This window comes from Theropithecus gelada, chromosome 1, assembly GCF_003255815.1.
Source record: "Theropithecus gelada isolate Dixy chromosome 1, Tgel_1.0, whole genome shotgun sequence".
Lineage (NCBI taxonomy): Eukaryota > Metazoa > Chordata > Mammalia > Primates > Cercopithecidae > Theropithecus > Theropithecus gelada.
In genome coordinates this window covers 203975894-204003010 of record NC_037668.1, presented here as the reverse complement: position 1 = coordinate 204003010, position 27117 = coordinate 203975894, and the positions used below count along the sequence as shown (strand labels likewise).

General features: G+C 44.4%; 1 protein-coding gene across 2 annotated transcripts in view; it reads right to left on the bottom strand.

Moving 5' to 3' along the window:
• GALNT2 (polypeptide N-acetylgalactosaminyltransferase 2) overlaps positions 1-27117 on the bottom strand; it is a 219018-nt gene that overhangs the window by 86673 nt on the left and 105228 nt on the right. The window contains exon 2 of one of the 2 annotated variants that reach the window (XM_025381281.1): positions 19147-19240. In XM_025381281.1, coding sequence (XP_025237066.1) covers positions 19147-19240 — 94 coding nt within the window. The remainder of the gene's footprint in view (positions 1-19146; positions 19241-27117) is intronic. The other variant, XM_025381282.1, reaches the window with a different exon arrangement.

The window sequence follows — 27117 nt, the reverse complement described above, 5'->3', positions numbered from 1 at the left end:
GAGGGTGAGCCTGGCTCACTGACTCCCTCTGACACTCTGGTCTGTATAAAATGGAAATAATATTCCACTTCTGGGGTTGTTATAACAACTAAATGAGATGACCACAGCAAAAGTCCTATACTACTAACTCTGATATAAATTCACTGATATTTACAGGCAGAAAGGATGACAAACAGAATGCCCCGGCCGCTCTGATGTAACCCCCTATGCCCTCACCCAGAAAGCACTGCTGGGAACCACCCAGCCACCAGGCGCTCTGTGACACCCATGAGGGGTGTCCCACTCTGCAACTGACCCCGGGAGGTGAGCAGGAAGCACAGTGGGAATCTCTGCCTTCTTCTTGGGGTTCCTGTGGGCTCTGCCTAGGTGAGCAGGGGTGCGGACCTGCGGATGCACTGAATTCCTGCCCTGCCGTCACCCACGAGTACCTCCCGCCCTCCCCACAGTGCTGTGAGAAGACAGAAGATGGGGCCAGTGGATGATTTCACCTACGTTTACACTTGTATCCTTCCATTTCCATCTGCTGCTCCCAAGAAACACCTGGAAATAATAACTCAATGTCACTCTCTGCTTGTTTCAGGCATGGGGAGATGTGAGACAGGTCCCACGTCAGGTGGAGTGGGGAGGAAGAGAGGCTTGCTCTGAAGCCAGGGGTGTTAGCGCTCGAAAGAGGAATAGTCTGGACACAGCCCACTTTACAAAATGGAAATGTCAGGGGCCTACTCTAAGAGAAAATTAGTTTTACTATCAGTCATATCATGATCAGTTAGGTCCTTACGTTTTCCACTTAAGCTGTTTCTAACATTCCTTGGCGGTACTGGGTCTGAGAAACCCCAGGACTGTGCAGAGACGGGAGGCACCAGCCCTCTGCCCCTCACCTGTGCATGTCATGGGCACCTTCTTTTGCCATTTTCTCCTGCTCCCTGCATCACCCAGAGGGCTACTGAGGGCCACAAAGCCTCTGGAGGCTCCCACACAGATGCTGAACTTCTCCTGCTCAGCGGGGATGGTGTGAAGAGAAGCGGGACCTGCCTGCTGATGGCAGCTTGTGTGCTGGACGGGGCGAGAACGCAGGAGCCTGTGTCCCCGGGTGGAGCTGTATCTTCCCATCTCCTGGCGAGACCCAGACCCACCCTCTCTCAATCCTAGGGTTGGAAGAATACTAAAGGGACGTCTCGCACTTGCTGTCCTGAGGAATGTATGGGTGACCTCATATGACAGACGTTTTATTTTGGGTCTTAATTTTGGAGAAAAACAATCCACCACCCTCTATTTCCCCAAGTTGAACAGAAGAGCCCAGTATAGTGAAAATGTCAAGCCCGAGTAAATGCACAGAAATTAACAAACGCCTCACTGGAAAGACCCACCATCCAATAGTGCGGAGGAGATGGGATAGCTCCATAACCAAAGTCAAGGTTCCAAGAAAGCCCCGGAGAAGGGGCACTGGGCCTGGGTCTCGAAGCGTGAGCAGGAGCCTGCCAGATGCAGGCGGGATGTAACGGAAGGCACCTGGAGACAGGGAGACCCAGTAGGGAGGGACGGCAGGCGGGAGGTGAGGGGGCCCTGTGCCCAGTGGCTGCAAATCCTCTAGCCCAGGCTGAAGTATTCAAACCTTACTCTTCACATTCTAGAACGCACAGGATATTTGGAGCAAATGAGTGCTGATCCACTTTACACTCTAGGAATGTGCCTCTGGCTGTGGAACAAAGGATGCTCAGACGGGAGACGAAAGCGAGGAGGCTGAGTACCCCAGTGCAAGCATGTACAGTCCAGTGCACATCTGCCCCTGCTCATGAAGGTCCTGCCCCTATCTGAGGATGTGTCCCCAGCCAAATGGCATGTCACCTCCAAGCCAGCCCAGCCCCTGCAAGCCCCAAACCCACGTCCAGGTCTCTGCTCACCTCCGGCCTGTGTGGCCAGCAGTGCCTCCCCAGCATTTCCTCCTCCTCCAGGAGCAGCCAGCGTGGAATCTGTGGCGGGGCAGGCACAGCACCTCTCAGGAAGGCTGTCCTGCTTCCACTAACCTGGCTAACACTGCGTTACTGTTTTGTCAGTCCCGTCTGCAACCCCAGAAGGTTTACCTGGGAACACTTACTAAACCTGGTCTTCCCAGCCACGCCCGCACCACCGACGCTGTGCATACTTACAGATAAGGTGGGGCCACGCGATGCTGTGTCTACCCCTCCTGCCGGCTGAGCTGCCTCTCAATGTGGCTACCTCCTCCAGGAGCCCTCCCTGGGGTCCCCAGCCACTACCTCTCTGCACCCTCTCTCCTTTTTTTCTCCTCTGTCTGCTAGCCTCTTCCTGCCCCCTCACACAGAGCTCCATCCCAACCACAGCTTTTCTAAAACCCTCTTGCCGGGGGGCCTTGTAAGTGCTTCCACTCTTCAGTCTACTAACTCGAAATTCCACTGAGGCTAGAGCTCAAGTTTAACCACATCTAATTGCCGCTGAACACAGGAACAAACACAGAGACAATGGTGTTTGTTCCTGCTCTGCCGGCACCTCAATGACTCCCAAGTCACTCCCCAGAAATTTGAGCCACCTCTCGGGTTCTGGCTGTGCCCTCCCTGTCTTGACCTTGGTCTGGACTTGGAGACACATTCACTAAAAGCCATTTAAAATGAGTCCTGTCACTCTCCACCTAACTCAGGCTTCAATATCCTTCTAACCTTGTTTGCTGTACCCTTTTCAGTTTGGAGATCAAGTCTGGACAGAGAAGATGGAGGCCCAATGGGAACGGGCAGGCTCCGCTTCCTCTCACTGCATAGCTGGGATGTTCTTCTAGCTCTCTCTCCTCCCCTTGTGTCCACAGGCCTATGCTTGTCATCTCCAACACTGACCCCTCCACATGCACTGGAATCGGCTGCCACAGCTCTCTCTGCTCCCCACGGTGGATGGGGGCCCAGCCCGGAAGCTACTAGACAGTGCATTTCAGTAATAAATGAACATCCTGCTAAGCCCTATAGGTGTTCCTGCAACTTGTTCTGACACTATTCCCAGAGGCCTGTGGCACTGTGGGGAGAGTGTCCCTCCCCTCCTGGCCACCTTGCAGCTGCATCTGATGTCTGATAGCAAATGGAGGCCAGTCCATTTGAAGGGCTGGGCTAACAGCAAGAGGAAGCGAGATTCCTTGCCCACTACCTTTGGAACGACGGCCCTAAGGCCTTCCCTTCTTATCCCTGTAGCCATGAAAAACAATGTACACAATCAGAGAGGGGATGGGCCCAGGTTAATTCTTCTGCCTCTGGGAGAGAAAGGCCAGGACCCGGAGAGACAGAGCAGACCTACGGTGGCCTGACAAGTCCTGGCTCTGGACTCGTGCAGGAGAAGGGGGTCCTAAGGCTGGTGTTGGAGGAGAACTTCCTGCCACTTCTGTCTGCCGGTCCATTCTGTAGGACACATCCCTGCCCACTGTCCTGACTCAGCCACTACCTGGCCACTGCTCCCTCAGTTACACAGACTTCAGGCCCAGCAATTTTTTCTTTTTTTCTTCCCCATCTTTGACTTAGTTGACATGCCTCCCCACTGATACTCTTCATCACACCTGCTATCGTTCACGGCACAAGGTTTTGTGCTTTGGTACTTCCTTAGGTACAGAGTTTCTTCTACCTCCCGTAACCCATCCACCAGGCTCTGAGTTACAGCTGCCTTTTCAGAATCTGTTTTTTCCTGGTTTCGTTTTGGGAACTTTTCTCCCTATCTTATCGAGGCTGGAGAGCAGCACGGCATGCCTTGAGCAGAGAGTGGCTGGCGACTGTAACTGCACGGTCCATGGTGCCTGGGAGTGGAGGCCGACCGAGCACAGGCACTGAGGCCCTGGGAAGGGTGCTCAGGGCCCCGCCAGCATCAGCTCTGTGGCTGACACTCTAGGACCTGGTTGTGGCCAGAGACACACAAGACAGGGGTCCTAAGTGTCACTCAGGACACCATTTCCATGGGACAGTTCATTCTGGGATCCTAATAACCAATCCTGAAGTGAACTTTTTGAAAAAGATGCTTTTATCATCACGGGACTACTTGCATTTGGATGACTTGTTCAAGTAAACATTGGTTTAAAATAATGCCACCATTCCAAACAACGCCACTTCTTTCTTAATATTTTTGTTTTTATTAAACCTCATATTTGGGGAAAAAAAAAAAAGATAGAAACCTATTAAACTGACCCTTCAAAGAATTAACATCACAAAGCACATGAAGACCCAAGCACACAGAGGCGCATGCAAACCCCAGCACAGACAGGCATGCGCACACCCCAGCACACAGAGGCTCACGCACAGGCACATGCACAAATGCGTTCTTTAGAGGACTCTCAGTTGCGACTGTCCTTCAGCAGCAGATCGTGACGTTCTGACATATGTTCCTGGGCAAAGAGCTGTCATCTACCACCCGCAGGTGTACAAGAGGAGGGGAGGTATCTTCCTGGGTGCAGGTCCCATTGTGCAGGAAACTGAGAGTCTCAATGGATTCAGGCTGCAGGAGGCTTCAGGATTCTGTACAGGTATTCAGTGCTGTACTGCAACTCCTCATTCAAATCCTCCCCAGGAAAGACAGCTTAAACAAATGTAAAGCTACCCTACGTAGAACAGAGCAACCGCTGGGAAAGCAGCCAAGGAAGGAAAACAGAATGTATTTAATATCAAAGGACAAGGCTCTCAGATTTATTTTAACCTCTTGGTTGATCTCAAATTGAATGTAATTTTACTGTGCTTAAAAGGAAAAAAAAAAATACTAATATTCTTCCTCCAGAAGGTCATAATGCTACACCATCAAAGAAAAGATGAGGGCTACGCTAGGATTACAAACAAATAGATCCATTTCAATTACAAAGGCCCATAAATTATGCTTTAGTATTTGTCACTGGATATCTGGTATCACAGGAAATTTTCTTCACCTGTGAGAAACCATCTCTTGAAATAAGGAATCCCACAGATCCATGATTAAAGATAAAAAACCAGGAAATCCAAAGAAGTGATAAAAAGCTACTTAAAAGAAAACCTAAGAAAATATCAGATGTTATAGAGGAAACAGTTTTCATTTGTTTAAAATTATCTGTGCTATCAAAACAACTAAAACTATACCACAAAACAGTATCAAATTGATGAAGTGCAGTAAATCTTCATGTACAAACCATCATATATCTCTTCTCCAAACCTGAAATGAAAATTCTTCATTTTCCCTTATATGTTGTAGTACCTAACCATAATAAATTTAGCCTATTGTACATCTTCTTCTTTTTTATTTTGAGACGGAGTCTCGCTCTGTCACCCAGGCTGGAGTGCAGTGGCCAGATCTCAGCTCACTGCAAGCTCCGCCTCCTGGGTTTACACCATTCTCCTGCCTCAGCCTCCCGAGTAGCTGGGACTACAGGTGCCCGCCACCTCGCCCGGCTAGTTTTTTTTTTTTTTTTTTTTTTGTATTTTTTAGTAGAGATGGGGTTTCACCATGTTAGCCAGGATGGTCTCGATCTCCTGACCTCGTGATCCGCCCGTCTCGGCCTCCCAAAGTGCTGGGATTACAGGCTTGAGCCACCGCGCCCGGTCCAAACTTCTTTTTCATTTTAAATATCAGAAATAATATCAAAGTGAATCTATTGCCCAGCATCCCAGCCAACAGATGAAAAAGACAGAAGGAGAGAAAGAGAGCATCTGTTAACCAGTGACTACTTGGTCTGCTACTTCATACAGGACCTTGTCCACACCATACCATAACCATGTCAAATATGATGGCTTCCGCTTTACAAGTTAGGAAACTAAGGCACAGAAGTTAAACTTATCCAACATATCACAGCTGTAAGATGATGGAACCATGACTCAAACTCCTAATTATGCCCAATCTGTGTTCCCTCCACTGCACCCACAACTCACTTTTAAGTGGGGGAAACTGAAGTGAAACACCAAAAAGCAACCCCGCATGCCTGTGCAGTTCCCAGCTGCCCAACCCCCTTTCAGGTGGCAGTGCCAGTCCTGTCTCCACCCTGGAGCGACTGAGTATCTGACTTTGAGAGCACGTGTTCCTGTCTCTGAAATCCTGGCACCACCTGTTGTTGGATTCAGAAGGAACTGTGGACATCGTCTCTCCAGGTGTGAAAATTTCTCCATTACAGTCCCCAGTGTCCAGCCACAGCTTAAGAGGTGCTGAGCACGGGAAGCCCCCCGTTTCAAAAGGCAGCTGTTTCACTGCACAGTGAGAACTGTTGGTGGGGGCTTCCTCAGATGAAAACAAACACTGCTTCCTGGACAGGCACAGTGGCTCATGCCTATGACCTCAGCACTCTGGGAGGCTGAGGACAGGGGATCACTTGGGCTCAGCAGTTCGAGATCAGCCTGGAGAACACAGCGAGATGCTGTCTCTGCAGAAAAATTTAAAAATTTGTCTGGCATGGTGGACTACGACCTGTAGTCCTAGCTATGTGGGAGGCTGAAGCAGGAGGGCTGCTTAAGCCCAGGAGTTCGAGGCTAGCAGTGAGCTATGATTGCAGCACTGCACTCCAGCCTGGGTTGGTGAGACCCTGTCTCAAAACAACAGAAACAAAAAAAAGCTTCCCTCTAACTTCTGCTCAAATACAAAAAACAGAAGTCTCAAATAAAAAGAGAAAAAAAGTCATCGACCTCTTTTATATGGTAGCCTTTCAAATATTCGGGCATCACGCTCCCACTTCCCCTTGGAAGCCCTTCTGGAAAAACATCCAGTTACTGCACGTGTTCCTCATCGGACACTGCTTCCGCTTCCTCAAAATCAAAGTCACTGCTAGCCAGACTAACCAGTTTATCATCTTCCCTGAACACTCTGTGCTCTGAAGAGAACAAAACACTCCGGCTATGGGGCGGCAGCCCGGAGAACACTGGATGTCATGTGACTGCTTCTGGACATTGTATTTCGACTAATAAAGCTTAAGATAACTATTTTTAAACAGCTCCATTACATTTCTGGTTACTGATCTCAGCCCTTGGTCTCCACTTTCTTGCTTGTTGGAACGGGAGAAAGACAATGGAAGACTTCTTCTTCAATGCTGGCTAGAGTAAGAAAATAGGCCCCCCACGGAAGACAAAATGGCAACCAATATTAAAAAATGCATGCACTGCCATTGACCCTGCAATTTCACTTTTAGGAATTCATTTCAAGAAAATAATCATGGACATACAAAGATTTACCTCTCAGGATACTGGCTGGAACCCCTCCTTATGTCCCACAACAAAAAATAAGTTCAATGAGCCGACGGCCGTGGAGATGTTGCCGCCATTAAAATGCTACAGGAGATGTTTATGGACATGAAAAGGAGTTCCCGATATATAGCCCAAGCGGAGATGGCACACCACGGTGCTGTATTTGTAAAAATGTAGCTGAAAGCAGATGGTAGGGGACTGCCCATAGGAAAAGGCCCCATTTCAGGAGAGAAGAGAGAGGAGGGTGGCCCCCTGATCAGGGAGCCAAAGCCCATGAGGGGCTCTGAAAGAGAGATGGGCATGTGTGGAGAAGCGTCTCAGCAAATCCCCCAAATCTACTGAAATGTTAGTCACCTTGTGGATGACCTGAATTTTCATAGAAATTCATGGAAAGACTGAACTTTGAATGTGTAAAACTCAGGACCTGTTGTCAGAGATGCCAAATGCTTCAGGAGCATTTGGTCCCAGGAGCCAACTCTAAGAAATTGCGTGCAGGGCCTGAGGCTTCAAGTGCCTGGGTCTCGGCACGTCCCATGCAGAGGAGACCCCTTCGTCTCAGCGATGGGGGCAGCACAAGACCTGGGTATGCGTCCAGGGCAAGTATGGAGGCACATGTGGTGGGAGAGGAATGGTGGTTATTTCTGGCTGGTAGAATTATGAATATAATTTTCTTATTTTGGCTTATTTGAATTTCTAAAACCTACAATACACATATTGCTTGCTTTTTAAAAGATGCTTCCCTGAAGACACTGACAGCCACATATTTTCCTTATGACAACACTGTGTAGATCACTGGCCTCAGGCCTGGCTCATGGAGACCTATGTAGATTTCGCTCCCTACAAGTGTCACACGGTTCCACCCCAGACAACATGTATCACAGGGCACATGGTTCACAGAGACTAGCAAGGGAATTCTGACCTACAACATGGGTGCACCTGGAGGAATTACGCTAAGTGAACAAGCCAGAGATAAAGGACAAGTACTGTAAGGCTGCGCTCATATGAGGGACCCAGAGGAACCAAATTCATAGAAACAGGAATACCAGGGCCTGCGGGAGGCAGGAGTGGGACATTGGTATTGCACAGGTACAGTTTCCATTTTGCAAGATGAAGACAGCTCTAAAGATGGATGGTGGTGATGACTGCACAACACTGTGAATGCGCTTAAAGAAAACGGACCTGTATGCTTAAAAACGCTTAAACTGGCAACTTTAGCGTTATGCATCTTTTTACAATTAAAAAAGATAAATGCACAATGCCAGAACCCATTAAGTCACCTAGAAAAACAAAGGGTCGGGGAACATTTTTCTCTGATGCTGCAGCAGTGCTGAACAAATAACACAAGTGGTTCATCTCATCTTTCTTCCGGCAGGTGGGAAGTAGAAAAGCTAAAACATCTCTGTTAGGATCAGTGGCAATTCATACCCTGGATTTAAGTTCTCTTAACACATTTCATCATTCCCGTTTCATTCATCTTTACATGAACATCAGCAATTTCTGTTCTGAGAAATCCACTGTCTGGGATAACTGAACCAGCAACACATCCGGGAGGGGTGGCTGGGATGAAGACACAGCCCAGGACCGGGATGGGGAGGGGCCTCAAGGAGAATCCCGATGGCCTCAGGACTCTCCTTTCTGAACTCTCTCCCTACCCACGTCTCTCCTAAGCCTCAGGCCCTTACACAAGGTTACTAAGGAATACAAGAATGACACTAAGGTCTCATAAAGGCATAGAGAAAATCTGCTCCAAAAGGCCACGTTGACCAGAGGGTGAGAGATGTCCAACAAGAACCTCATCAACAGCTGTCCTCAGAGGCAGACCTTGGCCTTCCAGCCCCTACAGCTGCCCCTGTTCCTTCTAATGGCCCCGCTCCTCTACTGGCCCCTGCTCCTCTACCGGACCCCCTTCGGCCAGCTGGCTGGCTGGTCAGATTCATGGACAATTACAGGGAGAAACTTATTTTTCAATCCAGAGGTTTTTCCACACCAAGGGGAAAAAATGAGATTCTTCTCCATCAGATAGATTTCCAAAATACAAAATATTGACTAATATACATACTCTATTTGATGACAATATTTTAAAAACCAACACTAAAAAAAAAGTTCAGTGGTTCCAAGTAGAAAGCATGACGCTGAAATAGAAGCAAGGGTCACAAGAGTTTATGGGCAAAAACTCATCCACAGTAGACCTGAAATGTGGTATGAGGCCGGGGGGGAACTATAGAGATATATTTTTACAGCATCTAAAAGAAAATAAAATTGTTGATTCTAATCTGAGAATAGAGATGAAAGGGAAATAGGAAGACAGAGTTAACAAAATTGAAGAGTTTTACAGCAAGAACGTATCTAAATTTTACAGATGAGGAAAATGAAACCCAAATACTCCCTAAATATTCTAAGGCCACAGGACTGGTGGCACAGCTGAGCCTAGAGCTCCCGGTCATTATCCTTGTTCTGAACCCTGATCCTGTGCTCCCAGGTTATTGTTCTTGTCCCCATTCCATGACTTCCAGCTGGGACTGCCACTTGGGTGGTATACTTTATCCAAATTCCAGATTCTTCCCCAAAGTATGATGAATGAGACAAGAAATAGAGTGAAAACAATAATCTTGGTTTTTGTGACCATGGCAGCCCCAAGAGTGGTAGTATCCAAAGTGGGGCCACACAAGACAATCTTCTGAGGCAAAGAAAGAAAATGACAGACATTGTCAAGTATTTTCCTCATCCTTTATAATAGCTTATTTTAAATACACTTTATGATACAAACAGGAGGCCGGGAAATACTGGGTAGGAGAGGGCGGTCCCTGGCGAGGGCCACACCCTCAAGCCTGGAATCAGGGGGCCCAAAGTGAGAACATGCATTTCTGTTTTCCTGCCTGAATATTGCCTTTTCCAAAACCACCCTGGCCCGCCCCATCCCCTATCCTGTACCCATAAAAACCCCAGGCCCTACCCGCAGAGCAACAGAGAAGGAGAGAAGAAACAGCCGGATGTTGGAGACAATCAGCTTGATTTCTGACAGACAGCTTGACAGCGGGACTTTGGAGAAGAATTCCCTTTCTAGCTTCCCATCCCACTGAGAGCCACTTCCAGCACTCAATAAAGTCCTCCACATTCACCATCCTTCAATTTGTTTGCACAACCTGATTCTTCCCGGACACCGGGACAAGAATTCGGGTACCAAGAGGGTGGATGCAAAAGGCTGTCACCCTGACCCTGCACTGATCTAACAGTTAAGTCATCTGTGGACAGCAAATCAAAGAGCACACTGTAACATATGTCCTATGGGGCGCCAGGGGTCACAGGCACCCCACCCAGATGCTGCTGGGGGGCTGCACAGGGTTCTACTTCTGCCAATGCCCAAAAGCACTCATCTCAGCCCCTGCACCCACTCACCTGTGTGCTACCCCTCCCATGAGGGGCTGAGGGCTGTGGGCTGAGTCCTGTGAAGGTGTCAAGGGAACCATCCCATTTCATTTAGAATGTATCAATAGATCCGTATGTCAATATGCATGTAATTCCTAAGTGAGCATTCAATACATATATGTGTCGGGGGTGGTCTAAATATATGTTTGCTCATAGAGCGTGTGGTCAGAAAACTGGAGGCTGTTGGCCTGGAACATCACTGCTCTGCCCTATTAGATCTGGCTCCTTCATCCGTCAGTGGATTCTGTGGCCATAAAAGCGTTCAGCTTGGTGTCATGTCTTCCCGCCCATCTGTCTACAACTGCTACATGCCCAACACACAGAACACAGGAAGCCACTGAGCTTCCTGAACAACCCACTGACACACTGGAAAGTGCCATGGCCAGTGGATTCTTGCAAACCATAAAACTTTAGCTGTGTTCCTCATGCTTAGGGAAAATTATTTTTCCATCACAAAAAAATTTCTAACAAAACAAAATTACGTGCATGCTGGTTTAGTAAGAAAAATGGTTTCAACATAAAAAGGAAAGAAAGCCCTTCGGCAAAATAAAAAGACATTGTGCATTTATCAAAAATTACTACTAATAACTCAAAAGACAGGCAAATCAGTACATTCCGATCTCTTTGAAGATAAGAAAACCAACTGTTTGCAACAGTTAAGGATATGAAAGGCAGAGTCAATGTGAGCACTCAAATGATTTTGAATAAGATGTGACTCTTAATGGTCAAATCCAGCCTATGACCTGAAGATGGCTTTTCCCTCCCTCTCTCTATTTGCCTGAAAACCATCAGAACACCTGTATGTTTTTAATAGAAGATAATTCATGGGAAGTCTCTCATTAATCCACACAACAGATGTGTATATCCTGGCTTCCTATTATTATAATGAAGGAATATTAGTTAACCATTCTATTCAGATACTCCCCATTGTGTGGGCAATGTTTACTTTACATATGAAAGAACTATGGCTCAGGGCTTCATGACTCATCCAGGAGCTGGAAAGATGACAGGGAGGCAGACCGAACACACAAACTGACTGCATGCATGCGCCCAGTCAGAGTTCTTGGAGGAGACACTGCCATACCTGCATCTGGTGTAGCTGGGACAATGCAGGGGAGGGCACAGACGAAGGAGGGGCTTGGACTCCCTGGGGTGAGGCTTGTCCCACCACAGTCAAGAACGTGCAATCACTCTCACCACCACTCTCACCACCAAAGCAAACACTTCATAAACGGACCTCCAGTTCCCCATAGGCATGTAAGGAGCTTGAAAGTCGTTACTCTGTCCTAACAGTAAAAAGCTGAATAAAATGAAAAATCAGCACTTCTTAGAGATCTGTCTTGGATCTGTTGCAGAAATGTCACAAGCCACAGCCCCGCAAAATGGGACAGGTGAATACAGGGAATCACAACTCACTGGAGCGGAAGCCTGTACGTAGAAACCCCTGAAGATCCACTACGGGGGTAGGACAACCTAAACTGGAGCGGAAAATTCCTGGAGGCTCACTGTGGACAAGCCTAAGAGACTAAAAACTCCAGGGGGACCCAGTCATGGGGGTGGAGGAGGGGTGGGCGGCTATATTTGTGTGAGTTTTACCTCCTGGAGCTCTACCAGATCCTCACAGTGAACACTGGAGAAATATCCCCTCACGCTTACAACAGGGAGAGGGGAAAATAACCATTTTGAAACGCCAGGGCGCTGTGTTCTTATTAATAAGGCCTGCCCTCGGGAGAAACTATCTACACAGGGACTAAACTGCTGGCATTTATCAGAGCCTGTCCAATCTGAGGGACAGGAAATAATCAGCCCCTGCTAGACCTTAGTATCACCTAAGGATGTGGAAGGGGAAGCTGAAAAGCAAATGTGAGGTTCACAGCCCAGGCACAAAGGCTCCCGAAAAGAATGAGACCAAATCATAGGACTATAGTAAGCTTCCCCTCCCACTACAGCTTAACACGGCACAACTAAAGGCCTATTTACCAGGGTTCCGTGCACCCAGTCCATCACATCCAGTTTTCAACATAAAATTACAAGGCACACTAAACACACGCACACACACACACACACACAGTTTAAAGAGACAGAGCAAGTATCAGAACCAGACTCAGATACAGAACAATGTTGGAATGATCAGATCAGGAATTTAAAACAACTATGATTAATATGCTAGGGACTCTAATGGAAAAAGGAGATAACACATAAGAACAGACAGATAAGGGAAGCAGAGAAATGGAAATTATGAGAAAGAATCAAAAGGAAACGCTAGAGATAAAAAACCATGTAGAGAAAGGAATGTCTTTAATGGGCTCGTTAGCAGATAGGACATGCTGATGAAAAAAATCTCTCAACTTGAAGATATGACATTAGAAGCTTCTAAAACTCAAATGCAAAGACAAAAAAGATGAAAAAAAATTGAAATAATATCCAAGAACTGTGGAGCAATTACAGTGGTGTAAAGATGTGTGATGGGAATACCAGAAGGAGAAGACAGACAGAAAGGAATAGGAGAAATACTGGAAGCAATAATGACTGAAAATTTCCCCAGATTAATGTTGAACACCAAAACGCAAATTAAGGAAACTTAGAGAACACAAAGAATGTATAAAGGCTCCAAAAACTACACTGAGGCATATCATACTCAAACTGCAGAAAATCAAAGATAAAGAAAAAAATATTGAAAGAAACACCTTACCTATCAATAGAGGAGCAAAGAGAAGGATTATAACTAATGTCTTCTCAGAAACCACACAGGAAAGAAGAGAGGAGAGGGAAATATTTAAAGGGCTCAGAGAAAAAAAAAAAATCATCACCTAGAATTCTGTACCATTTAAGATTGATCTTCAAAAATGAAGGCGGGATCGAAACTTCCTCAAACACAAGTTGAGGGAATTTGTTGTCAGTAGACCTGCCTTGCAAAAAATGTTAAAAGCAGCTCTTTAAACATAGGAAAATAACATAGATCAGAAACCTGGATCTACACGAAGAACGGATGCATCAAAGAAGGAATAAGTGAAGGTAAAATAAAAACTTTTCCTTTTTTTTTTTTTTGATTTGGAGTCTTGCTCTGTCACCCAGGCTGCAAAGCAGTGGTACAATCTCGGCTCACTGCAGCCTCGGCCTCCCAGGTTCCAGCGATTCTCCTGCCTCAGCCTCCCAGGTAGCTGGAATTACAGGCATGCACCACCACGCTTGGCTAATTTTTGTATTTTTTGTAGAGACAGGGTTTCACCATGTTGGCCAGGCTGGTCTTGAACTCCTGACCTCAGGTGATCCGCCTGCCTCGGCCTCCCAAAGTGCTGGGGTTACAGGCATGAGCCACTGCTCGTCGCCTATTTTTCTTATTCTTAATTGAACATATAATGGGTTGTTTGAAATAATAATAGCAACAATATATTCTATCATGTATTCTTTTATATATTATATACCTAGGCTTATGTGTAAGTAAAATGAATTACAGCAATGATATAAGGGATGGGAGGGAAGAATCAAGAATACTTTGCTATTATAAGATACTTGCACTACCTGTGAAACAGTATAGTGTTATCTGAAAGAAGACAAACTAATTTTTTTTTTAAGACATATAATAGATACGCTGAGAAGGGAGAGAAAATGGGATTATACAGAAAGCTTAATTAAAATGACAAAAGGCAGAAAAAGTGTGAAAGGCAAAAGTACAAACATAGAATAAGGGCAACAAATAAAAAACAATAACAAATATAGTAGATATGAATTTAAATACATCAACAATCACTTTATACATCAATGGTCTAAATACACCAAAGAAAATACCAAGATTGTCAGTGAGAAACAAAAAATAAGTCCCAATTATATGTTGTCTACAACAAATCCACTGCAAATAAAATAACACACATAGATCAAAAGTAAAATGTTAAAGAATGGCCTTTACCAAGAAAGGTTAGATCTATCATGCTAACACTAATCAAAAGAAAGTAAGAATAGCTATATTAATTTCTGACAACGTACACTTTAGATCACGGGCATTTTTAAGGGATCAAGAGAGCATTACACAATTATTTTTTTAAAGTTTATTTTCCAAAAAGATACAACAATCCTTAATGTGTATGTGCCTAAAAAGAGCATAAAAATACATGAGGCAAAAACTGATAGAACTGCAAGGAGAAATAAATGAACTCACTGTTATAGTTTGAGCCCTCAATAGTCCTCTGTCAAAAATGGGCAGATCCTGCAAGAGGAAGCTCAGTAAGGACAGAGTTGAACTCAACAACACCATCAATCAACTAGATATAATTGACATCTATAGACTAATTCAGTCAAAAATAGCAGAACACACATTCTTCTCAAACTCATGTGGAACATTCACCAAAAGAGACCACATTCTGGGCCATAAAGCATACCTTAACAAATTGAAAAGAACAGAAATCAGACTGTGTGCTCTCAGAACACAATACAATTAAACTAGATTCAATAACAGAAAGACAGCTAGCTGGGAAATCCCAGAGTATGTGGAGACTAAACAACGCCCTTCTAAATGACACAGGGGTCAAAGAAGAAATCGCAAGAAATTTTTTTTTTTTTAATTTCCAAGCTAAAAATGAAAATAGAACTTACCAAAATTTGTGAGATAACAGCAAAAGCAGTGCTTGCAAGGATATTTATAGTATTGAATGCATATATTAGAAAATAAGATCTAAAAGCAATCGTCTAAGATTCTACTTTTAAAAACTAGAAAAAGGAGAAAGTTAAATCCAAAGTTAAGTAGAAGACATAATAAAAAAATTATTACAGAAACCAATACAATTGAAAACAGAAAATCAATAGGAAAAAAAAAAACAATAAAACCAAAAGCTGGTTCTCTCAAAATATCAATAAAATCAATGAACTTTTAAGCAGGCTAAGTGAAAAAGAAAAAAGGCACGCTTTACCAATATCAGAAGTGAAGGTGGGGATATCACTATAGAACCCATGGATACGAAAAGGACAATAAGGAATAGTATGAACAACTCTATGCCCATAAATTCAATAAGCTGGATGAACTGGACCATTTCCCTCCAAAGACACACTCTGCCAAAATTCACATGAGAATACACAATTTGAATAGGTCATATCTATTAAAGAAATTGAATCAATAATTAATAACCTTCCCAAAGAGAAAGCACCAGGCTCAGGTGTGTTCACTGATGAATTCTGACCAACATTTAAAGAAAGAAATTATACCAATTCTCTACAATCTCTTCTAGAAGAGAGAAGCAGAAGAAATACTTCCTAACTCATTCTATGAGGCCAGCATTACGCTAATACCAAAAACCAGACAAAGACATTTAAGAAAAGAAAGGTATGGCTGGGTGTGGTGGCTCACGCCTGTAATCCCAGCACTTTGGGAGGACCTGAGGCAGGCAGATCACCTGGGGTCAGGAGTTCAAGACCAGCCTGGCCAACATGGTGAAACCCTGTCTCTAAAAAAAAAAAAAAAAAAAAAGAAGAAGAAAGAAATGAAGGGTACTGATTAGTAGCTCTCATACAACCATATGCAGGAATGCTCAACAAAATAAAGCAAATCAAATTCAGCAATGTATAAAAAGAATTACACACCATGATCAAGTAGGATTTATGCCAGTTATGCAAGACTGGCTCAACAAATGAAAACCCATTAACGTAATCCATCATATCCACTGGCTAAGGAAGAAAAGTCACATGATCATATCAATAGATGCAAAAAAAAGCACTTGAAAAAATCCAACACCCATTCATGTTACAAATTCTCAAACTAGGAATATATGAGAACTTCCTCAACTTGATAAAGAATATCTACAAAAATCCTGCAGCGAACATCATACTTAATGGTGAAAAACTGGAAACTTTCCCGTTAAAATCAGGAACAAGGCAAAGATGACTCCTCATCACTCTTCTTCAACATTGTACTGGAAGTCCTAGCTAATGAAATAAGACCAAAAAAAAAAAAGTATAAAGATTGGAAGAAAATAAATAAAACTCTCTTTGTTCATAGATCACATGATTGTCTATGCAGAAAACCTGAAACAATGAACAAAATTTTCCTGGGACTAATAAACAATTACAGCAAGGTTATAAGATGTGAGGTCAATATACAAAAGTCAACTGCTTTCCTATATACCAGCAACAAACGAGTGGAATGTGAAGTGAAAATCACAAGACCATATACATTAGAAACTCCCAAAATGAAAAACTTAGGTACAGATCTGACAATATATGTATAAATTCTATATGAGGAAAACTACAAAACTCAGATAAAAGGTATCAGAAGAATTAAATGAAAAAATATTTGACATTCATGGGGAGTAAGACAATATTGTCAAAATGTCAGTTAATCTCAACTTGATCTATAGATTCAATGCAATTTGTGCCAAAATCCCAGCAAGTTGTTTTGTGGATCTTAACAAACTGATTATAAAATTTATAAATTTATATGGAACAGCAAAAGATCTGGAATAGCCAAAACTACCTTGAAAGAAAACAAAGGTGACTAACACTACTCAGCTTCAAGACTTTACATGGAGTCATGGTAATCAAGACAGTGTGGTAGTGGCAAAATAACAGACAAATAGATCAATGGAAGCAAATAAAGAGCCCTAATATAGAACCATATGAATATTGCCCACTAATCTCTGACAAAGGAGCAAAGGCAATAAAGCGGAGAGAAGAGAGTCTCTTCAGCAAATGTTTCTGGAAGACCTGCACATTCACATGCAAAAAAAAAAAAAAAAAAGAACTTAGACACAGCTCTTACACCTTTCACAAAATTAACTCAAAATGAATCACAGACCTAAATGTAAAACACCAAAGTAGGCCAGGCGTGGTGGCTCACGCCTGTAATTCCAGCACTTTGAGAGGCCGAGGCGGGCAGATCACCTGAGGTCAGGAGTTTGAGACTAGCCTGGACAACATGGCAAAATTTCATCTCTACTAAAAACACAAAAATTAGCTGGGCGTGGTGGTGCATGCCTGTAATCCCAGCTACTGGGAGGCTGAAACAGGAGAATCACTTGAACCTGGGAGGCAGAGGTTGCAATGAGCTGAGATTGCACCACTGCACTCCAGCCTGGGCGACAGAGTGAGATAGTGTCTTGAGACTATGAGAAGATAGGCCACAGACTAGGAGAAACATTGACAAAATCCATATCTGATAAAGGACAATTATCCTAAATATATACTTTTAAAACTCAATAATAAGAAAATGAACCACTGGATTAAAAATGTGCAACAGGCCTGAACACCTCAGAAAAGAAAATATACAGATGGTAAATAAGCATATGAAAAGATGCTCAACATCATATGTCATTAGAGAATTGAAAATAAAAACAAAAGTGAAATACTACTCCACACTTATTAGCGTGGCCTAAGTCCAGAATACTGGCACCACCAAATGCTGGTGAGGATGCAGAGCAACAGGAACCCTCACCCACTGTGGTGGGAATGGAAAATGCAACAGCCATTGTGGAAAACAACTCAGCGGTTTCTTACAAAACTCAGCATACTCTTACCATACGACCCAGCAATCATACCCTTTGGTATTTACCCAAATGAGCTGAAAACTTATGTCTACTTGAAAACGGGTACATAGATACTTATAGTAGCTTTAATCATAATTGCCAAAACCTGGAAGGAACCAAGACGTCCTTCACTAGGTGAATAAACAAACTAACACACCCAGACAATGGAATATTATTAATTCATTAAGACATGAGCTACCCAGCCATGAAAAGACATGGAGGAACCTTAAATGTATATTAAATATTAATATATTATATTAATATATTAAAATACATATATATTACTTAAATATATATTACTCAGTGAAAGAAGTCAATCTGAAAAGCTGACATACCCTATGATTCCAACTGCATGACATTCTAGAAAAGCAAAACTTCAGAGGCAACAAAAGGATCGCTGGTTGCCAGGGGCTGGGGCGGGAAGGAAAGGATGAACAGGTAGACCATGGAGGACTCTTAAGGCAGTGAAATGACTCTGTATGATACTACAATGGTGGGTAAATGCCACTGTGCATTTGTCCAAACCCACAGAATGTGTAACACCGAGAGTGAACCCTAATGTCAACCACAGACTTTGGGTGATGATAATGTGTCAGTGCAGGTTCATGGATTGTAACAAACGTACCACTCTGTTGGGCGATACAGACAACGGAGGAGGTTGTATGTGTGTTGGGGGTGGGGGTGCAGGAGGTATACAGGAATTCTCTGTACCTTCCCTTCAGTTTTGTTCTGAAGCTAAAACTGCCCTAAAAAATAAAGTCTATTAAAAATATTTCATGAACTAATACATACTAAAATATACTTTCTACTTCATTCTATTTTTATTTTCTCTTTCAACACATTTTGGTCACCTCCCATTAAAGTTTTAACTTGACCACCCACTAATGGGTCCAATGGAAGTCGGCAAAGCAGTGCTCTAGGGTGGTGCCTCCTGCTGACCTATGGAATCCAGCCTCTCCCCACAGACCATCTGCTCCAAGAGCCACGCTCAGTCCACTCCCAACAACGTGCTCAAAGCCAGATGGCTTCCTGGCCCCTGGCAGTACCTGGAGGGAGGGTCTCCATGCTTTGTGCTTTCTCTTCTCCATTGCTGTGATGAAGGTCTTTCTTTTTAATGGGGTCAATTTCATTCCAGTCCTCCTGGGGGAACAAAGACACTGAATGAGTTGCCTGGTTCTTCAAGCACACCTTCATTCATCAGTTCAATACACACTGAGTCTTTGGGGAGTAACACTTGGCCCTGGGGATGCACTGATGAGTAGGACGGAGGGCCCATCTTAAAGACCCCACACCCCAGAAATCGTTAGGGAGTCAAGATGTAAGGGGAGAAAAGTATGGGCATGACCTTTCCCAAGGGTTTGCATTTCTCTCTCCATTTTATATTTGTATTGCGTATCTGTGGGAAGGAAATACTCCACAAACTCCCAGGGCTTTGGGGATTTGTGAGGGTGGAGAAGCGAGATAGGGGAAGTGGATTAAATGAAATAATTCTAGAGTGGTTAAATTAAAACCATTAAAATGAAGGTAGCTCTCCAGACATGTTAGGTGGTTTATAGACATCTTAGGACCAGATTCTCCCTAAGGGCTCCTTTGGGCTCTCCTCAGAGTGTGTGAAATGATTTAATTCCATTGACTAACACAAGAGCAGGCGGTAGGGCCACCAAGCTTTTTCTAGGGCTTACTCTAATAGGACTGCCACTGAAACAGAGATACATATTAAGGACTTAATATGAAACCAGAATAAGGTAAAAGCTCTGGCAGAATTTATTCAACTCATCTGGGCAAACAATTTACTCTAATTTATCAACATTAAATCAGACTAAATAACAACTGCACGACCACAGAGCTAAATATATTTTCTCACCACTTGGAATCTGATTTCTGTGACTAAAATAAGAAAGGTTTCTGTATATAACCCAAATCAGAAATAACCCAAGGCTAGTAATTTTCCCACCAGACTCCTGTGAGCCAAGCATTGTCAATTGGCCATTTTCCTGAGCAGATGCGATTAGGCTGAAGCGCAGCAGTAATCCCTCCCTGTGGGGCGGGGACCAGATCTCCAAGGGTTCATTCCACCAGCACTCCTCCAGACCAGTGTGGACTGCATGCTGCACACAAGTTCACCACTGGAGACGTTTCGGTTCTTTACTTAAAATGTAAAGTGAGATCTGCAGAAGGGTAAACCTCAGGGCCTGGGCCAAATGACACATTTTTTCCAAATGCAACTTGCTCTGCCAATAATCTGCAGTTTTACTCAAGAGGTACGCTAATTAGAGAGAAACTGTGCCTAAGCCTCCCCCATCTCTCGGCCAGCTTTTCCTTCCGCTGCTTCTCTAATGAGGCAATACAGCTGGGTTTATCACATCGGGGCTGCCATGGAAATGGCAGAAGAGGAAGAACTGTAGCCTTGGGGGGCTGGTGAGAGAAACCATTCTGCAGCCGGGGGTCTGAGCCCCACCCACCCAGCAGAACCGCCTTCATGGCCTTTAAGTGCCCCAAGTACTTCTGCAAGTCTTATCCCACGCTGCAACAAATGTATTAAAATGCAGCTGTATCCCAATTTAAAGAATTTTTACTGCAAAGAAGTTTGGAAAAGATGTATTTATGACTTGGCTTTTGAGATTACTTGGCTATAAAGAAATTTTCAATTTACTACTGGCAGTGATTTTGTGGGAACCCTGGCAGATAGGCAACAGCGAGAGAATTTAACCCACCAACTGGCTTTACAAAGTAAGGAGATACGTGTGAATACTAAATCGGCAAAATGAAGTTACTACAGTCACACTGTGCAGACTTTTCATTAAGCATTAGTTTTTATTTTGAGGCTTTATTGTAGCATTGTGGCTGATAATTCCTACCTCTCAAGCCCCCACCCCACAGGCATCTGGCCTCCTACGTACACCAGCTAATGGATCAAACCATTTAAACTTGTAGCTGAATAAAATCAAAAGTGAACATTGCCAGTGGGGCTGGTGACCCTAGCATATTTTCTACACGTAAAAATAAAGTCATTATCTGTAGTCATTGTCGGACATTTGCAGGTCAACCATCAGTGTTTTCCCAGAAAATAAACTTTTTTGTTTATTTGTGCCCACAAATAAGATTGATTTTCCCATAAGTAATGCTCCTCACCCTCCCTTCTTCCTTCCAATCAGTGACGCCTACTATGAAACTAGTGCAGGGTGAGCATTCCTCAATCTCCCTTCTTCCTTCCAGTCAACGACACCTACTATAAAACTAGTGCAGGGTGAGTTCATGCCCATATAATTAGGCCATGACAAGGTAGCAAGCAGATGGAACAAGCCGTGCCATTTACGAAAACCTACTATGCGCCAAGCATTGCGCATAGACCCTCTCTCATTCCTGCATTTTATAATTCCTGTCTTACAATGAGGACACATAAGATAGGCTAAGCAATTTGTCCAGGTTACACAGCTGGTAAAAAGCTAAATCTGGCCCTTTATGTAAGTCAGAGTGGGAATGACAGGCTAGGGCTCAATTTAAACTAAATTATAAGAACTTGATTCTCAAAATGTCATAAAAACTCAAGAATACATTTCTAGGAGGTCACTCACAGAGGACTGTTTTGTTCTGGACTTCCAGGTCAAAAACTGCAGATTATCATCTTAACTACCTGCTCCTAGAGTAAAAGCAGGGAAGGGGAGGAGGAGCCCCCAAGGAGGAGGAGGGGGAGGGGGAGGATGGGGAGGGGGAGGAGGGGAGAGGGAGGGGGAAGGGGAGAATGAGGCAAAGAAGGAGGGGAAGGAGGGGAGGGGAAGGAGGGGGAGGGGAGGACAATGAAAAGGAGGAACCACCGTGGTGGCTGCTGCCTAACACAGTATTTATGAGGTGCCAAGCCCCACTCTGGACGCTGCACATACGCTCATCTTCCTGCAATGCTATTACTATTCCAATTTTACAGGTGAGGAAGCCAAGGCACTGAAGTTTAGTGTTCATATGAGGCTGGATCCACACCCTGGGGAACTCAGGGCTGGAGTTCATGGTCTCAGTCATTTAGCTGTACTGCCTCCAGATAAGACAGCTTCCTCTCTCCCCTAACTAAACAGCCAAAGTTCAGTTAAGACATTGTACTAACCATTCATCTTAGAATATGTCTGGTCACTAGTAATAAATTCCTGCAAAGATGGCTGACTAGGTTCACTGGCTGACAGAGCACCCAAGCTCAACCCACCACTGGTCTGTAGATGCTTGTCTGCTTGTCTTGTCCCACTCTCTTCTCCCTACCCCTACCGAGGGCCTTGGCCTGGTATTAAGAAAGTCAGTTCCTAGAGACACAGTGGGGACCAGGCATCTTGGCCTGTATTGTGCAAAGACACCCACAGACAAGCGCGGGCAATGACGGCCCAGAAACACAGGCCTGCGTAGAGCAGGGCCCCCAGGAAGGCTGTGCGCGGAAGCAGTACTTCGGTGGAGACCAAAGGGAGGCAAGAAGGAACAACGGGGACTAGTGGTGGTGGGTGTACCAGACAGATGGAACAAGGGAAAGATCAAAAACAGGAAGGCACGCAAGTGGCAGGATAGTCTGAGACCTGTATTCTAGAAACATCACTGTGGCTACAAGGTGAGGGCAGACTAGAGGACACGAGAGAGCCCAGGAGGCCATTTCAGTAATGCAGCATGGGAAGATGGCATGCTGGACCCAGTCCCGGTCCCAGAGGGACACAGCGGAGACAGGTGCAGCTAGGAGGGGCTGGCAGTGCAGCAGGAGGAGTGCGAGGGGGAAGAAGAATCAAAGATGGCCCCATGTTTCTGACTGCAGCACTTCCTACGCAGGTGTGATGTCCACCGAGAAGAAATACAAGAAAGTTGCCGGGTAGGGTAAGAAGAAATGCTAGGAAATAAAGAGGAGTTTGGTTTGGAAAGGATGAAGGTACAAAGAGATACCAAGAGGAGGCATCTGCAAACAGATGGAGGCACAAATCTGGGGTTGTGAAAAGGCTCAGGGTAATTAAAGCTACTGGTGAGCAGGAGGGAGACCACCCAGGGAGGGTGGGGTGTCAGTGCAGGGGAGAGGAGAGCCCAACGCTGCAGGGACAAGCGGGAAAGGAGGAGACCCCACATGGCACGTGGGGAGCAGCGCTGGCCTCAGAGCCAGAGCCTTGGGTTCCAGCCATGCCTCTGCCAATGGCAGTGGGCGTCGAAGTCTAACTTCTCTAAGATTAGAAGGCTGGGCTCAATGCCTCCTGCCCGGCGGGTCCCTGCCTGCCCAGCGGGTCCCTGCCTGCCCAGCGTTCTTGTGTAGGCGATACATTCAGTTAGCACTTGAGGTTCTTTTACATTTGCTACCTGCTTCGCCCATGTTTATATTCAAAAAGATTACAGGTTCTTTGAGGGTAGGAAAGCCGTCATATTCCTTCTGTATCCTTATGGTACCAAGTGCGCTGGTGGCCTTATGGTAGTTGCTCAATAATAAATGCAGCTGAAAAAAAAACACCTCGCCCTACTTACTCAGATTGATTGTCCCGGCTTCGCCTACTCTGCAGTGGAAGCTTTTCGTTACAATCCCCCTCCCATACATTTACATACATTATAAGACTGACTTACACTAGTGTCGGCGCTGCTCAAAAATGGAAATGTACTGAATGCAAATGTAGGAAGAAGGCTCTTGCGCCCAGTAGCCACTGGTATCCTGGCTGTGCTACCAACAGATATGTGTGTTTTCTCCCTTTTAAGGGGAAAATGGTGCCGTGACAGACAGGTCCCCTTTTTAGTGACAAGTATAAACTGCTGAGATTAGAGAAGTAATGATGTGGTTTATGCTGGGTCAAAAGTTACAGAGAATTCAAAGCCTGTGATCTTGTAAGCCCGCTTTGATTTCCCAGGATGCAGACCCATCTCTGCTTTGTTTCTACCACCCTCAAAGGAGGGATGTTGACAGTGAATGCAGAATGATTACCCCACAGACAGATGGTGCTTCGGGAAAGTGTGGACAAGGGAGGGCTCGGCAGCTCTGACCAAATACTGTACTCCATCAGGGAAGTTTAACCGGGGGTCTAGGATGCCCTGCCAACCAAATGAGAAACGCGGGGCAGGAGAACACTGCTGCCCTGCCTGGCATCACCCCTTGGTCCAGAGTGTTGGATGCATCCACATGCAGCCTCTGGAAAGACCTAGATGCCCTAAAGTATGGCGCTGTGGTCTTCTCTCCCTTTGTAAATGGCATCTGGGCCAGTTAATGAGAACTCTCCTACTTACTAATTTACCCCACTGGTAGTGATTATTGTTATCAGACATTTTAATCTGGTTCAAAATTATGTATCCCAAAACTTCAAAATATGTATCTGGCCATGTTGTTCTTACAAATGCACACAACAGAGGCACAAATGGAATTAAACTAGGCCATGGGTGCAATCAGATGGGAATCCACAGCTGAGCGACGTCTACTTACCTGCCATAATCAGAGAGCACAGCAGCTCAAATTCATCCTATTTCTAAGTAGATAAAACAGCAATGACGTCTAAATACTATGACAATATTTTCAGGAGTACTAAACCCAATAGGTGAGTTTATTAAATAGTTATGGAAACAATTAAGTGTAAATATAGGTTTAACTGTTAATAGAATATTCCCAGTATAATCTGTCTCTGATCCAAATAAGAAAAAAATAAGAAGTATTCTTGCCTTGGTTGCCAAAGGCAAGGTGGTCAGGGAAGTGGAGGAGGAAAGGTGCCATAGGGGTGAGGAGGTACAGTGGCTGGAAGAGGAGCAAGCCCCTTAGGCACTATTGATCAAATCTGTGTGTGCAGGGCGCTGTGCAGTCCAACCACTGGTTTCCCAGAGGATTGGAAAAAAAAGGATCCAGAAGGGCTACATGACTTATCAGCTGCTGCAAAACACATGACCTCAAAACTCAGTAGCTTAAAACAATAAATGTTTATTACCTCACACAGCATCTGAGGGTCAGGAATCCGAATGGTTCTGGCCCATGATTTCCAATGAGGCTGCAAAGATTTCGGCCAGGGCTGCTGTTGTCTGAAGGTTTGCCTAGGGCTAGGGTCTGCTTCCAAGATGGGTAACTCACACGGCTATTGCCAGGAGGCCCCAGTTCCTCACTGGGGTCCATCCAACAGGGCTGCTTAAGAGTCCTCCCAAGAGGTGGCTGGCTTCCCCAACGAATATGAGGAAGAGGGTACATACAAGAGCAAGGGACACTCCCTGATGCCTTTTATGGCCTAGTCTTAGAAATCACTCACTGTCTCACTGTCTCTCTGTCATAGTCTGTTCATTAGAAATAAGTCACCATGTCCAGCTCACGTGACATCGGGTTTGGTGGAGCTGAGACTAGCCTCCAGTTTAGAGAGGAGGATAATAAAAAGTTGGTTAATATTTAGAATATTCTAAAACCACTACATTTATGAATGCCATAAGGCTTGCTAGTGGCAGAGCCTGCTGTACCTAGCCAGTCATTTCTGTGGGGCAGGGGTGAGGGGCAGGGGCTGTGAGGTGATGGAAGCTCAAGAGTTGAGTCACAAAAGCAAGTCTGTGCAGCAAAAGTGTTGCTTCATCTCACGCTGTCGTCTTACCCGTGTCCAATATAAACACAATTACCACCTTTGGTAACATTTCTGAATTATGAAACACCACTAAAATAAACATGCTTACACACATAAAACTAGATAATAACAAAGAATAAATGTTATGTGTATTGCTAAATCATCCAAAGCTGCTTCCATATAATTTAAATGGCGAACATCATATTTGTTAACAGAGATATAAAAATATTACTGTGGGAGAAAACAGAAAATAAATGGGCTGTTTTTAATCTCTGCTTACTGAAATATATGTTGTCACTGTTAAATTATTTCAGCTGACTAGACCATATGGTCAGAGGCAGATTAAATTACCAAAAGTACCATCTGAATGACTACTTGATTCCCTTCTCATCAATTGTCTAGTTTTCATTGTTATTTGATGACTTTTCAGTAATTACCCCTACAGCCAATCCATACAGCAACCCTCAAGTTTTGGGGGAAAAAAAAACAGGTTGCCGGATATTTTTAAATGAGGTAATACTTTATATTTCACAGTCCATTTCTTAAAAGGGAAGAAAAGCTAAGCTGCCAAGCTAAGACATTACGAACTAACTAAAACACTGTTTACTCGAAAGCAAATTTTTAGAGTAGACTTAAGTTTCCTGCTAAAGATCAAGACCTCCCCTAATCAAGCATTTTCCCTATAAAGTGACCCATGGGAGAAGCAGAAAGACTATTTATTATTTCTAATTCTTCAAGGCTGGTGTTCCACCAGGACCGTGTAGAGGAATAATCTTCAGGTCTTCTCACAAGAAGGCAAAAAAACTTTAACTTTCCATATAGGGTGTGTGACCTATTTATAAACTCACAAAATTAATTTTAGCTCACTGGGAAACGGTCCTGAATAAAACCACCAGTGTTAACTAGGTGATTTCATTTGGATATTTGTCTCCTCCAAATCTCATGTTGAAATGTGATCCCCAATGTTGGAGGTGAGGTCTGGAGGGGGTGTTTGCGTCCCGCGGAGTGGATCCCTCATGCACAGCTTTGTGCTCTCCCCACGGTAAAGGAAATAGTTCACACAGATTTGATCCTTTAAAAGAACCTGGTACCTCCTCCCCTCTCTCTCTTGCTCCCTCGCTTGCCATGTGACACACCTGCTCCTCTTCACCTTCTAACATGATTAAAAGTTTCCTGAAGTCCTCACCAGAAGCAGATTCTGTTGCCATGTTTCTTGTACAGCCTACAGAACCGTGAGCCAAATAAACCTCTTTTCTTTCTAAATTACCCAGTCTCAGGTATTCCTTTAGAGCAATGCAAAACAAACTAATATACTAGGCTAGAAGATCACTCTGAACCATGGCAAAAGTTCTCTTAAAACCAGAAGCCTGTACTGTGTAAAGCACTGGTATCTATGCATGTATAAAATAGATGAGTTTTTGCTTCTTAATAAAAATTCCCATTGAAAGCAACAACCGTTTGGTTTACAAGAAAGAGTGGTATCTTTCTTCCTACTCATCATTA